Source organism: Zygosaccharomyces rouxii, assembly GCF_000026365.1.
Source record: "Zygosaccharomyces rouxii strain CBS732 chromosome A complete sequence".
Taxonomy (NCBI): Eukaryota; Fungi; Ascomycota; class Saccharomycetes; order Saccharomycetales; family Saccharomycetaceae; genus Zygosaccharomyces; species Zygosaccharomyces rouxii.
Genome location: NC_012990.1, coordinates 533,065 through 555,343, shown reverse-complemented (window position 1 = coordinate 555,343; position 22,279 = coordinate 533,065). Strand labels below are relative to the sequence as shown.

At 38.8% G+C, this 22,279-nt stretch overlaps 10 protein-coding genes and 1 non-coding gene across 11 annotated transcripts; 1 reads left to right on the top strand and 10 right to left on the bottom strand.

Annotated features, from left to right (window-relative positions):
* Nucleotides 1–158: 158 nt before the first annotated feature.
* ZYRO0A06798g (uncharacterized protein) lies at nucleotides 159–2,222 on the bottom strand (the record flags this gene model as incomplete). The annotated part of the gene is made up of 1 exon (XM_002494618.1): nucleotides 159–2,222. The coding sequence occupies one exon, from the start codon at nucleotides 2,220–2,222 to the stop codon at nucleotides 159–161; it is 2,064 nt and encodes a 687-aa protein (XP_002494663.1).
* A 452-nt stretch (nucleotides 2,223–2,674) lies between these two features.
* YNG2 (histone acetyltransferase YNG2) lies at nucleotides 2,675–3,565 on the bottom strand (the record flags this gene model as incomplete). The annotated part of the gene is made up of 1 exon (XM_002494617.1): nucleotides 2,675–3,565. One exon carries the CDS (start codon nucleotides 3,563–3,565, stop codon nucleotides 2,675–2,677), a length of 891 nt encoding a protein of 296 aa, XP_002494662.1.
* Nucleotides 3,566–3,810: 245 nt separating this feature from the next.
* FCF1 (rRNA-processing protein FCF1) lies at nucleotides 3,811–4,380 on the bottom strand (the record flags this gene model as incomplete). Its single annotated transcript, XM_002494616.1, has 1 exon — nucleotides 3,811–4,380. One exon carries the CDS (start codon nucleotides 4,378–4,380, stop codon nucleotides 3,811–3,813), a length of 570 nt encoding a protein of 189 aa, XP_002494661.1.
* A 195-nt stretch (nucleotides 4,381–4,575) lies between these two features.
* On the bottom strand, nucleotides 4,576–4,675 carry ZYRO0A06732r. Its single transcript is given in 2 exon segments — nucleotides 4,576–4,620; nucleotides 4,639–4,675. It is a non-coding gene; the product is annotated as a tRNA-Ser (tRNA).
* Nucleotides 4,676–4,855: 180 nt separating this feature from the next.
* ZYRO0A06710g (arginine--tRNA ligase) lies at nucleotides 4,856–6,796 on the bottom strand (the record flags this gene model as incomplete). The annotated part of the gene is made up of 1 exon (XM_002494615.1): nucleotides 4,856–6,796. The coding sequence occupies one exon, from the start codon at nucleotides 6,794–6,796 to the stop codon at nucleotides 4,856–4,858; it is 1,941 nt and encodes a 646-aa protein (XP_002494660.1).
* Nucleotides 6,797–7,139: 343 nt separating this feature from the next.
* ZYRO0A06688g (sugar porter family MFS transporter) lies at nucleotides 7,140–8,855 on the bottom strand (the record flags this gene model as incomplete). Its single annotated transcript, XM_002494614.1, has 1 exon — nucleotides 7,140–8,855. One exon carries the CDS (start codon nucleotides 8,853–8,855, stop codon nucleotides 7,140–7,142), a length of 1,716 nt encoding a protein of 571 aa, XP_002494659.1.
* Nucleotides 8,856–9,916: 1,061 nt separating this feature from the next.
* SVF1 (Svf1p) lies at nucleotides 9,917–11,308 on the bottom strand (the record flags this gene model as incomplete). The annotated part of the gene is made up of 1 exon (XM_002494613.1): nucleotides 9,917–11,308. One exon carries the CDS (start codon nucleotides 11,306–11,308, stop codon nucleotides 9,917–9,919), a length of 1,392 nt encoding a protein of 463 aa, XP_002494658.1.
* A 1,154-nt stretch (nucleotides 11,309–12,462) lies between these two features.
* Nucleotides 12,463–13,386, top strand: MRP1 (mitochondrial 37S ribosomal protein mS43; the record flags this gene model as incomplete). The annotated part of the gene is made up of 1 exon (XM_002494612.1): nucleotides 12,463–13,386. One exon carries the CDS (start codon nucleotides 12,463–12,465, stop codon nucleotides 13,384–13,386), a length of 924 nt encoding a protein of 307 aa, XP_002494657.1.
* Nucleotides 13,387–13,619: 233 nt separating this feature from the next.
* Nucleotides 13,620–15,149, bottom strand: PAL2 (Pal2p; the record flags this gene model as incomplete). The annotated part of the gene is made up of 1 exon (XM_002494611.1): nucleotides 13,620–15,149. One exon carries the CDS (start codon nucleotides 15,147–15,149, stop codon nucleotides 13,620–13,622), a length of 1,530 nt encoding a protein of 509 aa, XP_002494656.1.
* A 1,421-nt stretch (nucleotides 15,150–16,570) lies between these two features.
* On the bottom strand, nucleotides 16,571–19,411 carry SFB3 (Sfb3p; the record flags this gene model as incomplete). Its single annotated transcript, XM_002494610.1, has 1 exon — nucleotides 16,571–19,411. The coding sequence occupies one exon, from the start codon at nucleotides 19,409–19,411 to the stop codon at nucleotides 16,571–16,573; it is 2,841 nt and encodes a 946-aa protein (XP_002494655.1).
* A 402-nt stretch (nucleotides 19,412–19,813) lies between these two features.
* On the bottom strand, nucleotides 19,814–21,976 carry YPS7 (putative aspartic endopeptidase; the record flags this gene model as incomplete). The annotated part of the gene is made up of 1 exon (XM_002494609.1): nucleotides 19,814–21,976. The coding sequence occupies one exon, from the start codon at nucleotides 21,974–21,976 to the stop codon at nucleotides 19,814–19,816; it is 2,163 nt and encodes a 720-aa protein (XP_002494654.1).
* Nucleotides 21,977–22,279: the final 303 nt, after the last annotated feature.

Genomic DNA, 22,279 nt, shown 5'->3' with positions numbered 1-22,279 from the left:
TGTGACAACAAAAACTAATCTTGAGTAGCTCTTCAATCCCTCAATTTAAGTTGATCCTTATCCTTTGCTCATCTCATCCTTTTTGTCAAATTTATCATCAACATACGGAAAAATGATTCCGCCACAACTATCACATGATCATGGGATGTACTCCCTAACTAAAGTCTTAATAATGGTGAAGTCTCATCTGGTTCTTCGTCAGAATCCCTGTAATCACTATCATCATCAGATTCGTCATCCTCTTCTGTCTCTTTAAGCATCTCGGCGTACGTCATAATACTGTCCCAGTCCGGGAACAGTACATAATATGATTCTATTAGCCCGATGAGTAGCATTCCAATACCGATACCCACCCAGAGACCATAGAGTTTCCAGTCTAAGAAGTAACTTAGAAACATTCCTAATGGGATTGCAATTATGTAGTAAACCACAAGGTTTACAATACTACCGAGAGCTTGCATACCTTGACCTCTTAGGCATGCACCGGCCACTGCATTCAATGAATCGAAATTTTGAACAATCCCCACTAGTGGTAGCAACGAACTCATCAAATTTAAAACAGTTTCATCTCTGGAGAAAATTCTAGCAACGATATGACGTCCGAATACCAAGAAACAACAGTTGGAGAGTCCCGCGGCAAATGAAAATGTTAGCCCCACTCGAGATGCAATATCAGCTGCAACCTGATTTTTGGCACCAATGAAATTAGCAATTCTAGTAGATGTAGAGATACCCACTGCAAATGGTACCATGTATAACAATGCCGCTGTAGTAGAGACAGCAGATTGGGCAGCTAAGTACTTGGTTCCAAAATATGCACTGAAAAGTGTTAAAAGTTCATAAGACAATTCTTCTGCCTCTAACATGATAATACCGGAAATGGCTAAACGAGCCAAATCCCCCCAATGTGTAAATGCCTTTCTAGTGAATCCTCCCCAACATTTTTTACCCTGGATAAACATTGTGTACAGAAGTAGCATAATAAACATCATCCAAAAATTTATCACCACAGCTATGGCGGCACCGATGAACCCGACGCCAATGTAACGATTCCACACCAAAGTATAACTCACCAAGACGTTCAAAGGTGCACATATACTGAGAATGTAAATTCCAGCATCAAATATACCTTGAGCCTGTAGAAACCTCTTCAAGTTTTCAAAGAAAATGTATGGCGGTGCTCCTAAGATGAGAACTTTTAAAAATTTAGCCGTTAGGGCAACTAATTCTTTCTCAGGAACCACTAAGGAGAGGATAGGCTCAGAGTAAAACCAAAAAATGGCAAACGGAATGAATACCACATGCGAAAATGCAATACACCTTTGTAAATGAATACCCACGCTGTAAAATCTTCCCGATCCATAAGCCTGTGGGCAAAGAGTATCTAAACTGGTAGCTATACCTTCAAAAATAGCTAAAGTAATATTGGATGTCATAGATGCCAAAGAAACAGCCGCTAGCTCGTTACTACCCAAATGACCTACTGTCAATGAACAAACCATTGGGAACATTTGTTCTAATAAGAAAGTAAAAATTAGTGGGAAGGAATAGGATGCAATAACCTTGGATTCAGATTGGAAAGTAACATTTGTAAAACGTTCAGTTGGAGCATTTTCATCGTATTCCTCGTAGACTATCGGTACTGTGCCTCTACTGGTGACAGATATGAATGACGGCCTCCTAGGCTTCATACCAAAGTTTGCACGTTCATTTTCGTACATTTGTTTCTGAACTTGCAACCTTTGCATAAATTCATCGTAGTCCAATTCTCTGCCTGGATATCTCCCCATAATGTCCAATTCTTCTTGTTCTTCATGATCAGAGTTGTATGCTGAGGAGTATCTTCTTTCGTGTTCTTGTAAAATCCAATCATTATCTAATTGTGAAACATCAGGAGTCTCTGAAACTCTTGACGGTAGTGAAATTGTTCTACTTAGTTCACCGCCATCAGTATCGTTCAAATAGTCTTCCTCTTCGATCGCCTCGTTTAAAAAGAAATCAGGTTCTCGAGCACTACTACCAAAGTCTTCTCCCAGGGACTGATAACTTCTCTGATCTGCTCTACCATTTCTCCTTCTATATTTGCGAACCAATGGATTCTTCTTGTTAACCGGTAAGAACCCAAGTGAAATTCTCCTGTGAGTATTACCAATACCCATACCATTGGTTCGGAGGGTTGGATGAACTTCTGATAGGGCCTTGGAAATTAATGCAGTAACCATGATCGATCGTTATAAAGGTGTGTCTTTTTTTTTTTTTCGTTGTACTTCTGTTAACTTGTAAAGCTTCAAATCTAAATGCAAATCTGTGCTTGGTAAGAAAGTAGAAAAGCTTAGATATGGTATGCAGGTAGTGTGTGTAGCTCTCAGCAGTTTGACCAGAGATTCTGGAGGACCTTCGATTGAAGCTCTTCTCTGGTTTTGAGTTTTCTGTGTGCCCTTTTTTTGTACTAATGATGATCATATTAAAGTGCGAGAAACTAAGAAGGGCTTTTTAATAGTATGTGCCGCTACATAGAAAAGAATAGCTCGTAACTGTGTGGGAAAAAGCTATTTTCAAATGCCAAGAATACATTCATTAGATGCCCTAGAATTTTTATATGCAAAAACATCGATTTTTATAAATTCATATAATCCTCTTACCCCAGAACACAATCGTAAAAAGTCGTCATTCATCATATCTTCTTCTTTTTCAGTTTGTCCTTCGCCATTTCCTGTCTACAATCTGGACAGAACCATTGGCCCTTTGGAGGTTCCTTCAGATTCACGCAGCTATAGTGAAACCATTCGTATTTACAATTAGGACCATCACAAGCGACCATTTCACCATAAGAAACGCTTTGGCAGAAACAGTAGAGAGTTCTATCCTCTTCCTCGTTATTGTTGTATCCAGAGAATAGATCGTCGTTGTAATCCTGTAGGTCAAAATTGACGTCTTTTTCAACTACTGGTAATGGGCTACCTTCAGTGTTCTCATGAGATTCGTCCTCTCTGGAAGCTACGGGTTGTGATAGTGATGTAGCTGGTGGTGGTACTGATGGAGTATGAGCGGTTTGGTTAGGTGATGATGCTCTACCCGTTCTTCTTCTTTTCACATGCGAAGGTTCATGCGAACTAGAAGATGCAGCTTTCCTTCTTCTTTCACCTGTTCCACTTACAGATGAGCTTTCCCTTGAAAACTCTGTGCTACTATCTGCATCTTCATCCACAGGTGCTAAAAGGCCATCTTCCTCCAGTAAACCTATATTCTTTTCCAATCTGGATAGGTGTTTGGCTACTAGGTACAACGCAGTGTTGGCCATGGTGCATTTTTGCTCTTGTAGATTTTTGCAAGCTGACATCTTTTCTCTAATTTTCTCAGAAAGCTCTTGTTCTTTTGGATGTTCTTGTAATGATCCATGCTGCCTAATGAATTTGTGTATTTGAGAATCCTTCTGCATATATTTCTTCCTCTGATCTAGTAATTGTGTGTCTGAAGCTCGTATTTCTCCCAAAATGTGGGTAAATTCTGCTTGAAGATTAGAAACATCTTGTATAGTTTGATCTAATACAGAACTGGGATCCATACCTGCTGCTAAAGTAGGAACCTTTGTATTTTTGACTGGTAGTTGTTGTTAATTGTAGTTGTCATTTCATTTTCTAAGAAAATGTCACTTTAATGGTGCGGCGCTAACAAAAACAAGCGTCAGTACGTTGTCGTTACATAATAATAAATAAATAAAATAAAAAAACTTGTAGCCTTAAAAGATCCTCAATATTATACTAATTTACATAAATACATTACCAAATAAATTTTTCTATTTGTCTCTTTTTAGAATGCATCAGGAAGCTTTTCAATCACATAAGAATGACCACCAACGCTCATTAGTGGGATCCCGGGAATCTTTCTTACTCTTTGCTTTAGAGGAGCATCATTGGTAGCAACGATGTAACATTTGTGCTGCATGACTCTGTTAACGAGACAGTCATCCGCATAAGTACCTTTATGCGTACAGCTCAATCTTTTGATTCTTGGATCTCTCGCCAGCTTGAGCGCAATACGGTATTTGGGTCCCAACTTTTCTAATTCTGCCATAACACAATCTGTAATCAAAGGATTACATTTAGCCAAAAGACAGTCCATCATACCCTTCACGATGTCTATTTTTTTCTGAATGGAAAAATTGATAAAATTTGTATCTATCAGAACTTGATAAGGTGGTCTAATTGCTTGATTGTATTGAAAAAACAGTGCACTGGAAACTTGTGGAATGTTTCTTGTCAATTCAGGATCTGCTTTTTGTGGTTTCTTATCCTGGTTCTGCTTCAGTCTTGGATCCTTCTTGGCATTGAGAGTACGTTTAACGAGTCCAAACTTTCTAGTCTTCTTAGCTTTACCCATGATCACTGGTTTTATGGATGTAGTTACCTAGTCCTAGAAGGGTTATAGTAATAGTTGAATATATATAATCAGAGTTCTGAGGATGATATAAGATACGATGAGATGAGTTGCATTGAGATGAGCTATTGAAAAATTTGTATCATTAGATACGTCGTTGGCAATTGAGAGAATAGTAATGAAATTCAAAAAAATTAGCGTCACAGACAGGATTCGAACCTGCGAAGGCATAGCCCAATGCCTAATTGCTATTTTAGTTAATAGCAGGGCATCGCCTTAACCACTCGGCCACTGGGACGCGTGTTAAGTTACCTATTTGTCTTCTAACTCTTTATTTATAGAACCAAAACATTTGTAGTTTTAGCGGTATACGACACATACGGTATTGGGCCGTTGTATCATTCAAAATCTCTAATTTTAAATTATTTATTCTATGATATTCAAAGAATACTACAGTATACGTATGGGCAATTGGCAATTACATTCTTTCGACTGGAGTCAAACCCAACAATTTCATACCGTTGAACAAGACCTGTCTAGTAGCAGCATAAAGTGCTAGACGAACTGTAGCCAACTCCTTAGTTTGACCAGCAACCCACAAGACATCATAACAAGAAGAAACTTGGTGAGTCAACTTGAACAAATAGGTAACCACAGTAGTTGGCTCATGAGTCTTAAGAGCATTTCTCAAAACGTCAGGGTATTGAGACAACAATCTAACCAATGCAATGGCAGCAGGTTCTTGCAGAAGTTTGAAATCAGCATTTTTCATGTCAGCGACAGTGATATCTGGAACATTTCTCTCCATTGATCTTAATCTAGAGTGAGCGTATTGCAAATATGGACCAGTGTCACCTTCAAATGAAAGCATTCTTTCCCATTTGAATTCGTAGTTGTTAATACGTTTACCTTGCATGTCTTGAATCATGACTGCAGAGATACCGACCAAATCTGCCACTTCGTCTGGATTTTCCACTTGAGCATATTTAACTTCGTTCTTCTTCATAACTTCATGCATGTTATCCTTGGTTTCTTCCAAGATGTTGTTCAAGAAAACAACGGTACCCTTTCTGGTAGACATACCTTGAACCATACCAAAATTGACATGATGCAAATTCTTGGCCCATTCAAATCCCATCTGTTTGAGAAGCTCGAAGAATTGAGCGGTGTGGAGATCTTGTTGAGATGCGATAACATAGATCATTTTATCGAAGTGGTACTTGTTGTAACGATCAATAGCAGCACCGATATCTCTAGTCAAATATAGAGTAGTACCATCAGATTTTTGGACAATAACTTTACCCAATTTCTTGTTGAATCTAGTCATATCTATCAACTTAGCACCTCTATCAATGTGAACCAATCCCTTTTCGTCATAAAGTTTTAATGCTTTCTCCATAGATTCTTTTGAAACTTGAGATTCACCAGAGTAGACATCATAATGGATGTTTAGACGAGCATAAGTGCCGATATATTTTTCAATGGATAATTCACGGAATTTCTGCCATAGTTTTATAGCAGCTGGGTCACCATCTTCCATTCTCTTGAAATATGCACGGGATTGACCATCAGTGGATTCGGATTCTGGTAATGAATCACTTTCTTGTTCAATATCCTTATTGACACGGACGTAAACTTGGAACAAGTGGTCAATTGGGTCTTCGGCTAATTTTTTCTCATCACCGTATCTTTCATAACCAACGGCAAGGATACCAAATTGCTTACCCCAGTCACCAAGATAGTTCATTCTAATGACTTCCCAACCACACTTTTCGTACAAATTGGACAAAAATCCACCAATAATGGTAGATCTCAAATGGCCAGCATGAAATGGCTTCGCAATATTGGGAGATGAAAATTCAATAAGCACTTTTTTGTTTTCCACATATTTACAAGCACCATAGTCTTCGGTTCTGGTTAAAATGTCAGGGACAACGGTATGGAATAAAAATTGTGGGTTGAAGAAAAACTGCACAAATGGTCCATTTGCTTCGACGTTGCTGATTAATTCACCTTGTGGGAATTTTTCAGCCCATTCTTGTGCGATTTCTCTTGGGTTGATACCTTTTTGTCTGACTAGTCTTGGCACTGGAATTAGAAGATCACCTCTTTCCAAAGTATTTGTCCACTCTAATGCTGGATAAATTTGCTTGGCATCAACACCAGAAACTTTAGAAAGTTCTTCAGCGACGTAGTTTCTCATCAAATCAACGACATTGGCCTCTGGGTGAGAACCTTCAAAGACAGGTGGATCGTTGATGGACAATTTTTGTAAATGTTGCGCAAAAGTGTTACTCATTTTTATTGGTTGTAACGTTGAGAGTTCCCTTTTAATGGATAACTTTTTAATTGGAAACTTTCGATGATATAATGGAAGAGTAAATCGTTGAAAAAGGGAACTTGTTATCCTTTTCCACATGAATCCATATATAATAATATTATGCGATGAGATGCAGATAACCTGGAAAACTTTTCAAACTTTTTCTAGCTGAAAAAAAAATTTTCGAGAAGAATGTCCACGTGAATCTCACGTGGGTGTTGATCTTGCCATGGCGGCAAAGAACTATTATTAATATTATTATGATTATTACTATTATTATTACTATTAACAAAAGATCATATTAATTAAAAGTATAGAAGAGTTTAGATAATTACTATACTGTATCAAAAAAATCAGACACTAAGTAATATTTCGTCACACATTAATTCGTTCAAATAACAAAAGGAAAATAAAAATTCAAAAAAAATCAGTCGTAGGAAGTTTATCCCAATAGTTTCTTGTAGAATGGTTTGTCATCGTGAGACATTGCGTTTGCATCGTAGTCTACATTTCTCCTAGATGATGGAACCCAATCAGGAGATTTCCATGGCAAAACGTTATCCATCCACATTTCATTGACTTCTTCTAAGGTTAAACCTTTAGTCTCAGGAACAAAGAAGAAGACGTAGAAGTAGGCAAATACCAAACATCCCATGAAAACGTAACCGTAGTAGAAATTAATAGCATCCGTGATGAAAGGTGTGAAGAAACTGATAAGGAACCCCCATAGCCAATTTGCCGCTGTAGCCAAAGCCATACCTTTGGATTTAACTCTCAATGGGTAACTTTCAGAAACGATGACGTAACATAGTGGGGCCCAAGTAGTTGCAAAGCAGAAGATGTAAAACATTGTGAAGCAAATCATACAGTTACCGGCACCCTTGGAAGAACCATTACCTTGACCATTTGGCCATAATCTAGTGACACCAACGGAAGCGAAGACTGCAAAGCAGCAAACCATACCAATGGCACCCCACAATAAACACTTACGACGACCAAATCTGTCAACTGTGAAAAGAGAAAGGAATGTGCAGAAAAAGTTAACCACACCAATAATGATCGAAGTTTGGAATGAATCCTCTAATCCAACAGACTTGAAAATCGTAGTACCGTAGTAGAAAAAGTAGTTGTCACCAGTTAATTGTTGTAAGGATTGTAATGCGATACCCATAATCATTCTTTGTAAAACTTTGGTCTTTGGAGAAAACATTTCACTCCATGATGCAGAACCTGCAAGTTTTTCTTCTTCGACACTTGCTTGGATGTTTTCCAATTCTGCCAAAAGACCTGGATCTTCAGTGGAAATTTTATTTGACTTGGATAATGATCTCTTGGCTTCTTCGATTTTACCAACTGAAATCAAAAAACGTGGGGATTCAGGAACAAAGGTCATACCGCCGATCATGAAAAGCGCCCAGGCAAAGCAAAGACCTAAAGGTACACGCCATTGGACAGAATTAGTGTAGTTCTTGGTACCGTAATTAGTACAGTAGCCTAAAAAGATAACAGCTGTAATCATCAATTGGTAACAAGAAACCAATGAACCTCTAATGTGTTTTGGAGAAACTTCAGAGATTAACATAGGTGAAAGCACAGCGGTACCACCAACACCAAGACCTGAAATGATTCTACCAATGAAATATTGATACCATTTGTCGACAGAAGCAATTTGGATAACAATTCCGACCACATAAACCACGACCACGGAAATAAGGCCAATTTTTCTACCGTAAATGTCACCGATCTTTGAAAGAGTCAAACCACCAATGGCACAACCAACGTTAAAGATTGAGACCACTAGACCCATACGAACTTTGGACAAATAATAAGTACCATCACTTCTCTGTGTACCGAACCTTCTAATCCAATCGCTTTGGTTAACAAAGCCGGAAATCGTACCGGTATCCCAGCCAAAAACAAACCCACCAAATGCAATCATAACACACATGATCGCCACTGAAATGTAGGCAGAAGCTGGCTTCTTGGGGAGGTCGATAATAGGTTCTTCATCCTCGGGGTGGAGAACATAGTCTTTCAATGCTTCATCTTCTAACTTGGCTGGAAGACCACCTGATGGAGATGGAGATTCAGTTGGGGATAACTCAGGCGAAAATTCAGGAGTTATTGCCGTTTCGTTATGTTCTTCTGATTTAGACATTGATATTAGTTCAAATTTTGTTGTTGTTGTTGTTGTAATTGTTGTTGTAATTGTCTGATGAGTTAGTACAAGATAAAGTGAGATCCAAGAAACCAACCTGAAGAATAACGATTATCTCATCTTTATTTATACTTCTTTTTTTTTGCAATGTTTCTCTCTTCCATCCTCTGGATGGTTTCCTTCAACGGTACTGCTATTGCTGAACTAGCGCTGTAGATCTAAATTCGGCGATGCACTGGAAATAGATGGAAAAAATCGCGATGACGATCTTCCGGTTTTAGCCCCACTAAAAGAAAAAATGACCCCACGGTTTGAAAATGTACAGAAGCAAGCCCCATGCACAGACAAGGCCGTACAAATTTTCCGGCCGACCGGATTAAAATAATTTTTATGTCAGGGGAAAGCAACTACGACGTGGGGAGACAGGAAAAAAAGGAAAAAAAAGGAAAATATGGAACAATTGAAACATATGGAACGTATGGAAAATATGCAAGAAATGCAAGAGAAAAAATGACGATCGTAAGAGACGCCGCACCCGGAAAAACATCCGGGGGGAACGACATATCAGGGAGAAGCCGTCACGCGGTGCTCATTGCGCCAAAATAGAAGCGGGGGGACCGGAGAAAGGTCAGATGCGGAGAGATTAGGAAGCAATAATGGAGTTTCACATGGATTTGCATATCACACGAATATTACATGCCTCGGAGTTAGGGATGTGGAATGTAGTGGTATTAATTTACCGTAGGTGGCGATAGCCTAAAAGAATTTTATTTATTTACCATATTAATATTACCCTTGGTAACAGGAAATTCCGGGATTTCCCATATAGTGAGAACAATTTTCCTTTTGATTCCGGATTGTTTCTTGTTTGTTACTTTCTTGATGTGAAATTTTATGTTGGAATTTTCCTCAGGAGACTCTTTCTTAATTGTCCAGCCAAGCACAACTCCATTCATTAGCGAATAAAAAACTATTAGAAAAAAAAATATCTATGTAATATTATATTATTAAGATTTATTTGGATGATAAGGAGGAGGGAAGAAAAATTGTAGGAAATAAGCTTAGGCTTCATTATAGGATTCGTCGGTAACTGTCTCACCTTCGGAGATGAAAGTTACCTCGACCCAAGCCAAACCTTTTTCCTTTGATGCATCTTGAAATTGCAGCGTAAACTCATCTGCATATTGGTAAATGTATGGTTTTGTACCTGCTACACCAGATACGATTGATTTGACAAAATTTGGAATTTCATTCATAACATCGATTCTTTCAACCAACTGGTCTAGCTTACCTTCTACAGTAGCATGTAATTGGGTATCGTTATCATATTTTTCTTGTTTAGTTGGTGAATTGGTAATAGCAGCAATTTTTTCATCTGGGGCTGTACTCTTGAACCCATTGAATTTAACAGAAAGGTTTTTAGGAACATTCCATCCTACAGAGTCTACGCTGCTGTTCAAATGGCGAAAATCATTGTTAACACTAACGCTTAAGACTTCGTTCTTGCTGGTGATAATCCCTACCGAAACCTTTGTGTTAGCGTATGATTTGGGTGTGATAAACTCCATCAGAACTGCAGTGTGGTCTTCAGAATGGAAGTAGAGGAAATTCCATGCCTTGGCAGCATGATGTGGTTTCATTCCTTGGAATGCCATTACGAACATGGATAATGCAGGACTTTCATCTGTGAATTTGATATGAAGATCTTCAAGTTCTTCTTCTTCTTCTTCTTCTTCATTCTCTTCGCTTGTTCCCTTTTCTTCAGCCGACTCTCGATCTTTTTGCCTTGTATCTTGCGACGTTTGTTCACCCTTAATGTCTTTATGCTCCTCTGATGCTTGTTGCTTTACTGGCACTTTTATATCAATCTTACCTGTGACTTTATTCCTAGGCCAAAAGACATGTCTCATTCGACCCCAAGGTTCTTCAATATTATCACCGTAATAGGTGGAGGGATCATCACCAACTTTACAACCAGGCGTTAGTTTTGTAAAAGTTAAATCTACTTTTGACTTTTCGTTAACATCACTCTTAAAATGATACGTCTTGCTATCTTGATCCAATTCAACCGATAGATTATCGGCATAGAAATTTGGTCCGTCAATTCTAAAATTTTCTAATTTTGTTGAGGTCCACAGATTTAAAGCTTCTTTACCTTCCTTCGCATTATAGACTCTAAATGTAAATTGGGCCTGGGTATGAAGACCAATAATGTTTGAATGGATGATTTGAGCAAAACCTAACACACCTGTTTTTATGTTGGTAAAGTAAAATGTAGCAGTTTCAACGTTGGTATAATCTGGGTTTAGCCAGTAAAGGTCTTCTCTACTCGTTTCTTTATAAGGCTGTTTTCCTTTGACTCTATCCGCTACGGAATGAATATAATCAGAACCGTATTCCGGTTCAGCAATACCAGTTACGGCGGATATACCACCTTGAATCCATTTTAACATATTTCGATACAGTCTTGATTCACCTTAGACAATTCAGATCAGAATTTTAAAGCCTCTTTATACTAATATCTTTTTAAGATGAAGGGCAAAATGAAATGAAAGGTTGGGAAAAAAAAAAAAAAAAAAAAGAACTATAATGTATCAATGCTAACCGACGTCTATTGGAAAGAGAAAAAGATTTAATTCTTGTTGAGATTGATAGAAGCCGAATAAACGATCTTTCTCCTTTTACGATTTCTTCAAAAGAAAGATTCGTAAAAGTTTCCTGGAAGCCTCTCGCTAATTGCTTCTCATCCACCTCATCTCTTTCAACATCATCTCGTTCTGTCCAAAAGGAAAACAAACCGTTCAGAGGTAAGCAAGAAAAGAAAAAAAATTGAAAAATTATGAAGGCTTTACGTAGGGTAACTCATTTAGGGGAGAGGGTCCTTCTTTCGTTCGGAGTGATAGTTACTTAGACAATGAAAGTAAAAAAAAGCATATTCCTGCGTTAATACAAAGCTACATAGAAACTAAATATGATATTCATTACTCATCAAACAATCAATCAGTCTAAACATCCACAATTCTTGTCAGAAGTGCATGCACATTTGGCACCGCAACTTTCGCAGTGAACCTTAGCGTGGGTCTTACATTTGCAGGATTCACACTCCGTGCAGTTCTGACAACACTTGTCACCAGTGCAGCGACAGGAACCCTTGCACATTTCGCAGACGTAATCTCTAATTTCAACAATCATTTTGAAAAATTTAAAACTAGTATACTCTTCTCCACAAGAATGGTATGAGACAATAATGAGCAAAATGTGTTTATATAGTTTTTCGAATGAAGCCCTGACATTTTGGCCGTTTCTTTTTTGAACTCCTTCTTTCTACATGCAGGGGCCCCTTGGAAGTAATTGGTATCTGGTATATGAGGGATAGGTACTGATAACGACTCAAGCTCCCTTGATTGCCTTGTCTACTTTACATTATGGGCAGATGGGATTGAGCAATCTCCGTCATTCCATGTCACATGCTTTTCACGTGTGGCAATTATTCCTATTTTCGTAGATGATGACTACTTCTGGGATGAAAAAAAAATGAGATTGATTTAGGTCAGTGAGATGAGCATGAGTGCTGATAAAATGTCAAAGGGAATAGCGGTGTCGAAGGATGTTTAGATCCAGTTTATCATTCCTGCGTACTAGTCGTAGTTACATTACGCCTACATTAGAACATCTAAACTCCGGATCTGGTCTAAAAGGACTTTTTTCACCTCAAGGTCTGGATAACGGATGGTTCTCTAGAGCTGAACATTATACCAATAAATTAAACTCATTGACAAATGGGATCGAAGAAATACCATTGGAAAAATTGATATATGAAAACGCAAAATCTGGCGTTAAACGTAATATTGTGAATTATGCGACATTGTTGTACAATTTGAAGTTTGCATTTTCCACTTTACACGGTTGTCCTAAGGAATTACCCAATGCATCCGATATCGACGTCAAAGAACTTTTAAAGACACCAGAGTTAACTTTAAAATATGCAAATGAACCCCTAGATACCGGAAAAGAAAAATTACACTCAGCGCTCGTATCATCATTCGGATCCATTGTGGAATTCCGTACTTTACTCCTAAATTCTAATAATGCAATTAGTGGTGATGGATTTACGTGGCTTGTAGCCCGTAGAGTTGCTTCTCAGGACTTTGATTCACAGAAATTGGAATTTGATCGTTTGTTCATTTTGAACACTTACAATGCAGGGTCTCCATTTAATTTTAACAAAAAGGGACATATGGATGAATTAAAGAATCAATATGAAAAGGCGAGTAAGGAATTGGATCAGGAGCAACAGGAGTTCAATGCACCACTAAGAAGTAAATCCGTTGAGGAAGCCAGACAGATGGAGTCATTTAAAGATACTGAATATTTACCACTGTTGGCAATTGATGCGTCACCAAAGGCTTGGTTGTACGATTATGGTCCATATGGTAAACAAATGTATCTGGATAGAGTCTGGGAATCCATTGAATGGGACCTTGTGGAATCGAGGTTACCAGAGAAAAGTCAATCTCATCAATTGCTATGAATAGAAGAGATCGTGTTTTCATTTTATATTCTGTAAATAAAGCTTAATTTTGAAAAGAATTTAACTCAACTTAACCTGTTACGCGCTCATGGAACGAAAAATTCATAAAAAGAAGGGTATTATAATCTACAAAACGAGGATCGAGAGGAAATAATAATGGTAATGATAATGATGATGATAAAAGTGATAAAGAAATTAAAACAATAAAAAGAATGGGATGGAAAAAAGCATTATTATTTTCTACCGACTTTCATACTCCTCACACGTCTCATTAATCTGGTACCTGTTGATTTCTTTCTAGAGAGCTCAGATGAGGGCAATCCCAAATAAACATCTTCATCGTCATCACCATTTTCTAAATGTCCACTATGAGATCTAGTCAAAGATAGCGGCTTCTCTGGGGCTAGATTCCTTGAATAAACAGTACCACTACCGCTACCGTTACCGTAACTACTACTAGGACCACTACTACTACCACCTCTAACCGTACTAGTTAGCTTTTGTGATAAAGATGGTTTACGCTGAACACCACCTAATCTAGTTTGGCGTGCATGAGCCCTAACGTCTTCTCCGATCGCCTTATTAGATGCAGGAGCGCCATCTAAAAATGTAGTAGATCCTAACCCATCCGTTGTTGGCCCTTCAACGGCTTGGACCCTCCCACGAGGATCAAAAGCTGTTAGATCTTTAGCACCAGGTTTGACAGCATCCAAAGTTGTACTACTGCCGTTAGCAGATGACGGATCACTAGATACACCAAAGACCGTTGTTCTTGGACTACTCTTTGGACGTGCTTGATAAATGTCGTCATCATCCTCAGGATCCATCCTGCCAAAGACTTCATTCATAGCGTTTTTCTTGGTTGGAGCACCACCAATACTGTTGTTAGGCCCATCAGCTGGGAATGCAAGAACCGGTGGCGCCTTTGCATTTTTATTCCTATGAGGTGTTACCGCATCGAAGGGACCATCATGGTGGAAAGAGCTACCAAAAAGTGCAGTGACATCCATTTTATCGATTTTATCGACATTTTTCGGTTGTGGCTTGGTTCCATTTGAAGATTTTTTGTCTTTTGACGATGAAGGTGCATGATCACGATGACGATGGCTGCGATGACGATGTGGGTGGTGATGAGATCTCTCTCTATCTCTGTGTTCTCGGTGTTCTCGGTGTTCTCGGTCACTGTAATCACGCTCCTTATAACGATCTCTTGGCTGTACCGGTGTATGATCTCTATCATAACGACGACGAGGTTCTGGTGCTGCTACCATTGGGGCTGTTGGTACGCTACGCTCATTGTTACCCCCACTGCCACCCGCTCTAGATGGGACTGGTCCACGATAATGAGAATAACGACGACGGGGATCTGATTCTCTATTGCTATTGATTAGTGGATCTTTTGGCGATGACGGTGTATGTGCTGCATTTGAGGAGACACTTGCCTTCTCCCTTCGGTAAGGAGCATTTGATTTCGTAGGGCCTGCCACTTCGTCGTATGATGGCGGTAAGTCTGCATCCGCGTCTGCATCTGCGTCACCATAACCACTATTATCCATATCTTCAGTTTCCCTATATCTGTCTCTTAGCATCTGTTTTTCTTCCTCTGCTGAGGGATATGCTGCGGTCGTTGGACTTGTTTTTGGGTATCGTGGCGGAGTATAGCCATTTTGAGAACTACTTCTACTACCTCTATTCAAATTCTCGTTTTCCACATCGTCAAGAAATGGATTTGTGGATGGTGATGTACTTTTTCTGCTTAACATTTTCAAATGTTAGTATATTATTTCGATCGAATTAATAAAATTGTAGTGGGGAAGGTGGGGAGAGAAGTGTAAGGCTTCCGAAAAGAAGGGAACGGAAAAGCATCACACAGTAAAATAAAATAAAAAAAACACATCAGAGTCAGCCTCGTTATATGCCTTATCCCTTTTATCAAAATAAGATATAATAACAAAAAGATAGCAAACCCTATAACGTTGTTTCGTTGATCCCCTCCACGTTTTATAGTAAGAATGTCGCAAGTTGTACTAAAATCGTTGCAGATTCATCCCGAAACGGAGTTCAAATAAAACTATGAGCCCCAGCTTCCAGCTGGTGCTGCTGATACTGCTGTGAATTCGTGTTTTGACCTAACACAACTTCGAGAGGAAAGGGAGCAGGAAACCATGTAAGGCCGCACCTTAAAGAATACAGGCCCAAAATCTTATTTTTATTTTTATCTTTGTTGTTGTCACTGTTATCTCATCGCCAACCACTCCTTTCTCTCCCTGGGCCTTGTCTATTTTAGATTCCGTAAAGCACTGTCATTAAGAGGGCGAACAAAAGAACCAACCACAACAAATTCCGGGCGTAATCTCAATGTAAGTTCTCGAACATAATCATTTTTCGCGTTTCGCGTTCTTTCGAGAATAAATCACAATTTACGTGTCACTTTTTACGTTTGAACTCTTCTCTCTTCCTCTTAACTGCCTCCCCGCAATAATAAAACAAAAGAATACAATAAAAACACATACCTGAAGTCGCCATCTAGTGGTGAATTAACTCTTGAGGATCCTGCACTGTGATATGGAGCATGAACGTACTGCATTTCGTGAGACTCATCGATAGAAGGCGAAGGAGATCTCATAATATCTTGTAATGGCTCGGACGTTGGCGACACGGCGCCAGAATCAATCATTGACATACGAAATGGATTAGTACTTGAAAAACGCCTCGAAGAAGGGTATCTTTGGTTTTCCGGTCTACTGATCATTTTCTTTTTGGTATAAACGCTTCGGTCAACAATATTAATAAAACAAATAAAACTCAGAAAAACACCTTTCGAGAATTTATAATGCGCTAGGTCTTAACTATCTTTTCACTCAGGAGTAATCTCTTTCGTCTCGCTTTCTCTCACTCTTTTATTTCTTTCCTTCCTTCGAGGTTCTCGTTTGTGCAAGACCCTTGTTTATGTGCTTGTTGTAAAGTACCTCGTTGTTCTTGCTAGTCAAGAAGACGCAGAAAAAAAAAATCTAGAATTGAAATTGCCGCCGTTCGTCAGAAGTGATAGTTTAGGTTTCTTTTCAGCCTCCAAGAAAGTTGAAGAAAATGATCACCCTTTACGGTCTGACAAGGGGACTCGGCTAATATATATATATATATATCAAAAAATCAGTGCACTCGTAGTATAAGTAAATGATGAGAATTAGAATTGAACAAATTTCTGTAGTAGACTACCGTCTTGTTCTGCGTTATGGTTGGTTTGTACTTTGATGTAGTCATCCTTCTTCAATTTTTCTTGAATTCTACGATGCATAGCGATCAAATAGTTATCTAGAGATTCTATGCGGTTAACAGCACGATCTTCACATAACAATTGATTCATCACTTGCGCATAGTAAGGATCCACGTTTGGTCTTAGTAAAACGACAGGTAGGTAAGGCTGGCTAACTAATTGAGACCAATTCTTTATTAGATCAAGCGCCTTTTGGTTGACTTCAGTACCTACTTCAGGTAATGAGCCACCAAATAATGAGATTTGACTTACTGGAACTTCCTCGTCGGCTTGTAACAGATCTTGTAAAAGCATACGGTTTGTATTTTCATTTATCCACACGTAAACCGTATCACCTTGAAATATTAAATAACAACCACCGTTAGTCAAATGTTGATGGCCATTACGTACAGAAAGACTTTCGACTGATTCTGGACGTACTTGTAACATTTTTTCATTAGCATCATAAAAGGATAGATCATCTTCACTTAATAAAACGTGTAGGGGAACGATTTGTGGATAAAGTTTATAATGTAATTGAGCGCTGCTCAACGTTTTGTATCTGAAAAGATCATAAATTCTAGCATTTCCTCTTGTACTGTGGTTATTGGGTAACATTAATTCACTTTTCTCAAATGCTAACATGTAGGATGGTAAAGTCTTTAGTGCCTCGGGCAGAACTAACTGTGATGTCAAACTACCACCGACTAATGCCTTGTATTGTGTTAGAATTTCAACCATTTTATCATCAATTGTCTTTCTAATTGCTGGGAAATCGCAATCACCTAAATGTTGAACCACGTCTTTAATCATAATACGTTGTGCAACGTTTTGATTCAAGAATTTGAAAACTTCTCTAATGTTATCAGAAACGGCACCATTCGTATTAATGGAACGTACTTTACGAACACCATTAATATCTGTGTACAGCAGTGCCATTTGGAATGCAATGTTTTTACCAACAGGTAATTTTTGATCGTACTTCAAAAGAACGTCTAGAGTTGTATTCTTTGTCAGAACTGGTATCATTGGATCGCGATCAGAATATTCTGACGATTCGCAATAATATTGACTTACATTTAAACCAGTTGAACAACGAACTTTTATCAATGCTTGATAACCAACGATACTGGTAACAGCGTTTGACATATCGTTAATCAATGTGAATGCATCGTTTTCGTGGTTAAAATTGGAATACCATTTTAAGTTACCAGAAGTTGCCTCTACAGGGTATCCTATGGTTGCCATATCTACGAATCCAGGGCTTGTGACGAAAAGATCTAGAGAAATGTAAGATCTCAGGAATTGATTTCCAATTTTTTTGTAAAAATCGTTGTCACAGTTTAATTTCTTACGAGCCGCATCATCTTTTTTCAAGGCCAAATTGCCGTTACCAACAGTTGGTAATGAATTCAAGGTACAAATAATTTTACCACCTTGACCTCCAGTAACCGTATCAATTGCCAATTTAGCGGCTTCTAATGCAGATCCGTAACATACTGGTGCGACGTGGCTGAATTTATCCACCGTAATGTATTCAACGATTTTATTCAAAGTCATATCAATTAATCTCATTGATTCTTGAGGTCTAACGAATAAACCGTTGCAAAAGGGTAAGAACACATCGTCAATATCAGAAACCACATATTCCTGTGCAGATTCAGAATCTGGTCTTAAATTGAAAAATCTAATCTTATTGTCATATGCCATAATAGCAACTTTACAATTTGGTTGAGAGCCTGCGATATGTTCAATACTGGTTCTAATACCTTCTACGACAGCTAAGGAGCTGCGATTTTCATTGGAGAAAAGTGATAAGTCCATCAGAAACACATAGTGCAGAGGTAATGCCGGTTGATCTTGAACTGCATTGTAAATCTGTGGGACTAAGAATTCAACACTACCCTTTTGTAGTTCAGGTTTGAATGAAATATCAGGACCTTGTAAACTAATACCTGGAGAAATAAATTCATCGGATGGTAGACGCAATTTAACACCACAGATGTTACAAGTAGCAGTAGCATCGAATCCAAATTTAAAGCCTGGGTTGATGTAAGCGCGACATCTTTTACAACGTAGGGGACCTGTTTCAGTTCTTTGATCTATTAGTGGCAGGGGTTCATCAGGAATTGTGGTTGCAAACGGTTGAATAGTTAAACCTAATGGTAATTTAGTTGCTGATCTTAAATGCTCATCCACTGGAATGTTATACATTGATAAACTCAATAACCTTGGGTCACATGCTCCTTGATCTATGGCATAGAACGCAGTCGTTGGTAATGGTGGTACTGAATCCCTAGCGGTTTCAAAAGTCTTTGGCAAATGTAGCAATTGATCTTCCCATCTCTGCGTAGTTACAAAATGTGAACTACTCTGTACTGGTGTGTTGCCCTTGGGGAACCAGGGTGATGCAGGTGAATCTACTGCAGTTGCAACTCTTTCCCTCTCTTGTGCCATTATGGCAGGACTGCCAGGTGGGAAGCCTGGGACAGTCATAGGTACTGGTGAGCTCTGAGTGTCGAACCCATTACCTACACTACCGGCACCGGCACTGGCACCAGCAAATGGGGCCTGCGGAGGTTGTGCTCCAAATTGGAAACTCTCTTGACTTGCACTTGCATTCAGAAATGGTGTAGTATTAGGGGTACCTGCACCTGATCCTAAATTATGATATGCTCTATTAGGTCTTCTACCTTTTTTACCTGTATTTCTCGAACCAGTTTGATCTAGTGAAAGGCTGGAAACATCTTTAGCTAATGCATCCGGTTCCATTGTTGTTTGATACGATTGCTAGTTGTACCCTAACTTAAACTTTCCTTCCAATGGTACCAATGGTATAAAATGCTAGTAGCTCTCAAAAATGCTAATTGCTAGTTTTTATTTGTTTGTTACCCAAGATATACGTGTTAAACTCTTGAACTGTTTTCTAGTATCATGTACCGTGAAAAAAATTTCCCGGTAAGAGGGAAAAAGTTCTTTGACGCGATTTGTTTATTATGTATACAAACGAAGGTAAAGTAAATTGAGAATATATGAAGTAGAAAAAAATTATTATAAAAGAATTAAAGGGATTCCAAAATTCAAAAAGATCAAAAGAGTGCATAAATTAGCCGCGGAGGGGAGATTTTATTCTATTATTCATATTCTTGTATCTTTAGTTTTGTATTGTCCATCTTACCATATCATTACCAGCATAATGCTACCTGCCAGCAAAAAGATATGGGAGATCCAGTATTTGTTGGCAATCTCTGGTGGTTTTAGTCTGTAAGCATTGCTACCTTTATTGCCTTGCTGTCCCGTAGAACTTGTACGCTGTGCTGAGGTTACTGTGAAGCTGGCAAAATCAGTGGGCACTGTACTTGAAGATGATGTTGATCTGTAAGTGTTGTAGAAAGACCTACCTGTAGAAATTAGTCCATTCGAAAAGACAGTTGCGGTAAATTGATCTGGTATACGAGTTTCTGGGGGTTGGGATGGAGATAGTGTCATAGATAGGGTTTCATTGCTAGAGACAGCATATGGAATGTAACCCGATGCAATTGGTGTTGCCTTTCCGGTTGAGCTTAGGGAGGGGCTCAAATAGTGAGAAATACTTGCTGTTGCTGAAGTACCAGCACCATCTGGGGTAATAAGGGTAGTGTACTTGCGTCTGGCCTGAGCAATTGCAATGGATTGGTCATCATGATCAACCGCTAAATAGACATTTCTGAGAAAAGATGTACCTAAAATGTTGAATCCAGTCTCTTCGCTACTAACCATCGTCATAAAGCAAGCTTCATCACCACCGGAAAATTTCATTGTAGAATTCGTTTCAGGATTATGCGTTGACATCAGAAAATCTTTAAATGGCACATCGATGGAAACGTCACCAAATTCAAATTGAATGTTAACTCCCATATCAGCAATTTTACATGATACAACGAACATATCGACTTCTTTCATGTAAATTGCATTGACTTGCACAGCAATCTGAACGATCGTTTCAGCTGGTAAATGGCTAAACGAATATCTTGAATCCAATAACACAGGTGTTAAGAAATTCTCATTGGTCACATTAATGCTATTACCAGTGGCTGAAACGACATTGATGGTTCTCATCGGTAAAACTGGATAACCGCGGGACAGCATATCAGTCCTGGAATCTAAAAAAATTAAGTTATTGAATTTTTTCAAAGGTCCAGAATAGTAGTATGGGTCCACGCCACCAAGAATTAATTTACCACAATTGATTTCATCAGGAACATTACGTCCCACATCATAGTAAGGCCTGGTATCGCCACCAAGCCAAAGTGAATATGACAACGATTCTATAATACCATTGTCTCTTAGACTTTCCAAAAGGAAAAAGCTGCTATCAAATTGAGAACTATCAATATCAGTACCCTTATCGTTAATTTTTCCACCAAGTCCTAATACACCTTTAGATGAAGTTGTGTCGTTAATTTCAAAAAATGATGAGTTCGAAAGAGTCAAAGAATGCGAGTTGTAAAGTGCCCCAGAACCATCATTTTGTGTATTATTAATTGTGTGAGAGCTTTGGTTTTTCAATGATAGTGATTCGAAACTAATTTTATCCATCATAGCGGTAGCGTTAATATCATCAAGATCAACAAAATCAAGATGGAAAACATGAGATCCATCCACCTGCTGTGAAGTTCGTGATAAATTGGATTGATAAGAACCTGAAGAATTACTCGAAATAGGATCATGGCTCTCAAAATGATTATGAGTTACCCAGTTATAAGGTTCAACAATATCAATAACTAAAGGTTGCTTTTGACCTGGTGTACCAATCGAAACGTTGGTATAGTAAAGGGAATTGTTATCCCTATTCAAGGAAATTGTAGGTAGTACTTGCTGTACCGTGCTGCGTCGTTGATGGGAGCTACTACTTTTGCTATTTCCGTTGCATACTGCGTAAGCGCTAGTATGATGGCCAATAGCGGTTTTCTTATGTTGAGATGCTGAAGGTCCCTCCTCATTCACACGGGAACTCGCAGCAGGTTTCGAACCGGCTTTTCCACCAGGTTTCGAATCAGGATGCGAATTCGAATTTGAACCAGGCTTCGAACCAGAATGTGAATTCGAATTCGGACTAGATTCAGATTCAGAGTCTGAACTAGAAACTTCGGTTGTAGACTCAGAATCACCAGAACCTTTCTTACCGTCAGAACCAGATTCTGAACCGTGACCACCGCCAACATGGCCACCACCAGCATGACCACCACCAGCATGGCCGCCACCGGCATGGCCACCTTTCGCAATGATACACGGCAGCCATATCAGCAAAAATAACCATATCTTAATCATTGAAGGTCCAAAGCCATTTCGAATCATCGTAGTGGTTAGTCGTTCTCCTTTTTTTTCTTCCTTTCTCGTCAAACCCTTCCGCCTCTTCTTATTCTTAAATATGTACTAATGGGATTTAGTATGGTTCTTGATGAATTAGCAAACTTCACCAGGCTTAGCCTTGATATAGTAGTGGCTTGTACTAATAGCTCGGAAGTTAATGCAGATGCTAATGCTAATGACGATGCTTATCTTAATCAGACCACAAACAATGATAATACCGGTGGCTTAAATCTTTAATCTGCTTTTGAAGTATCCGGTAAGATTGCTTTGCAGAGGCAGATGTAAATA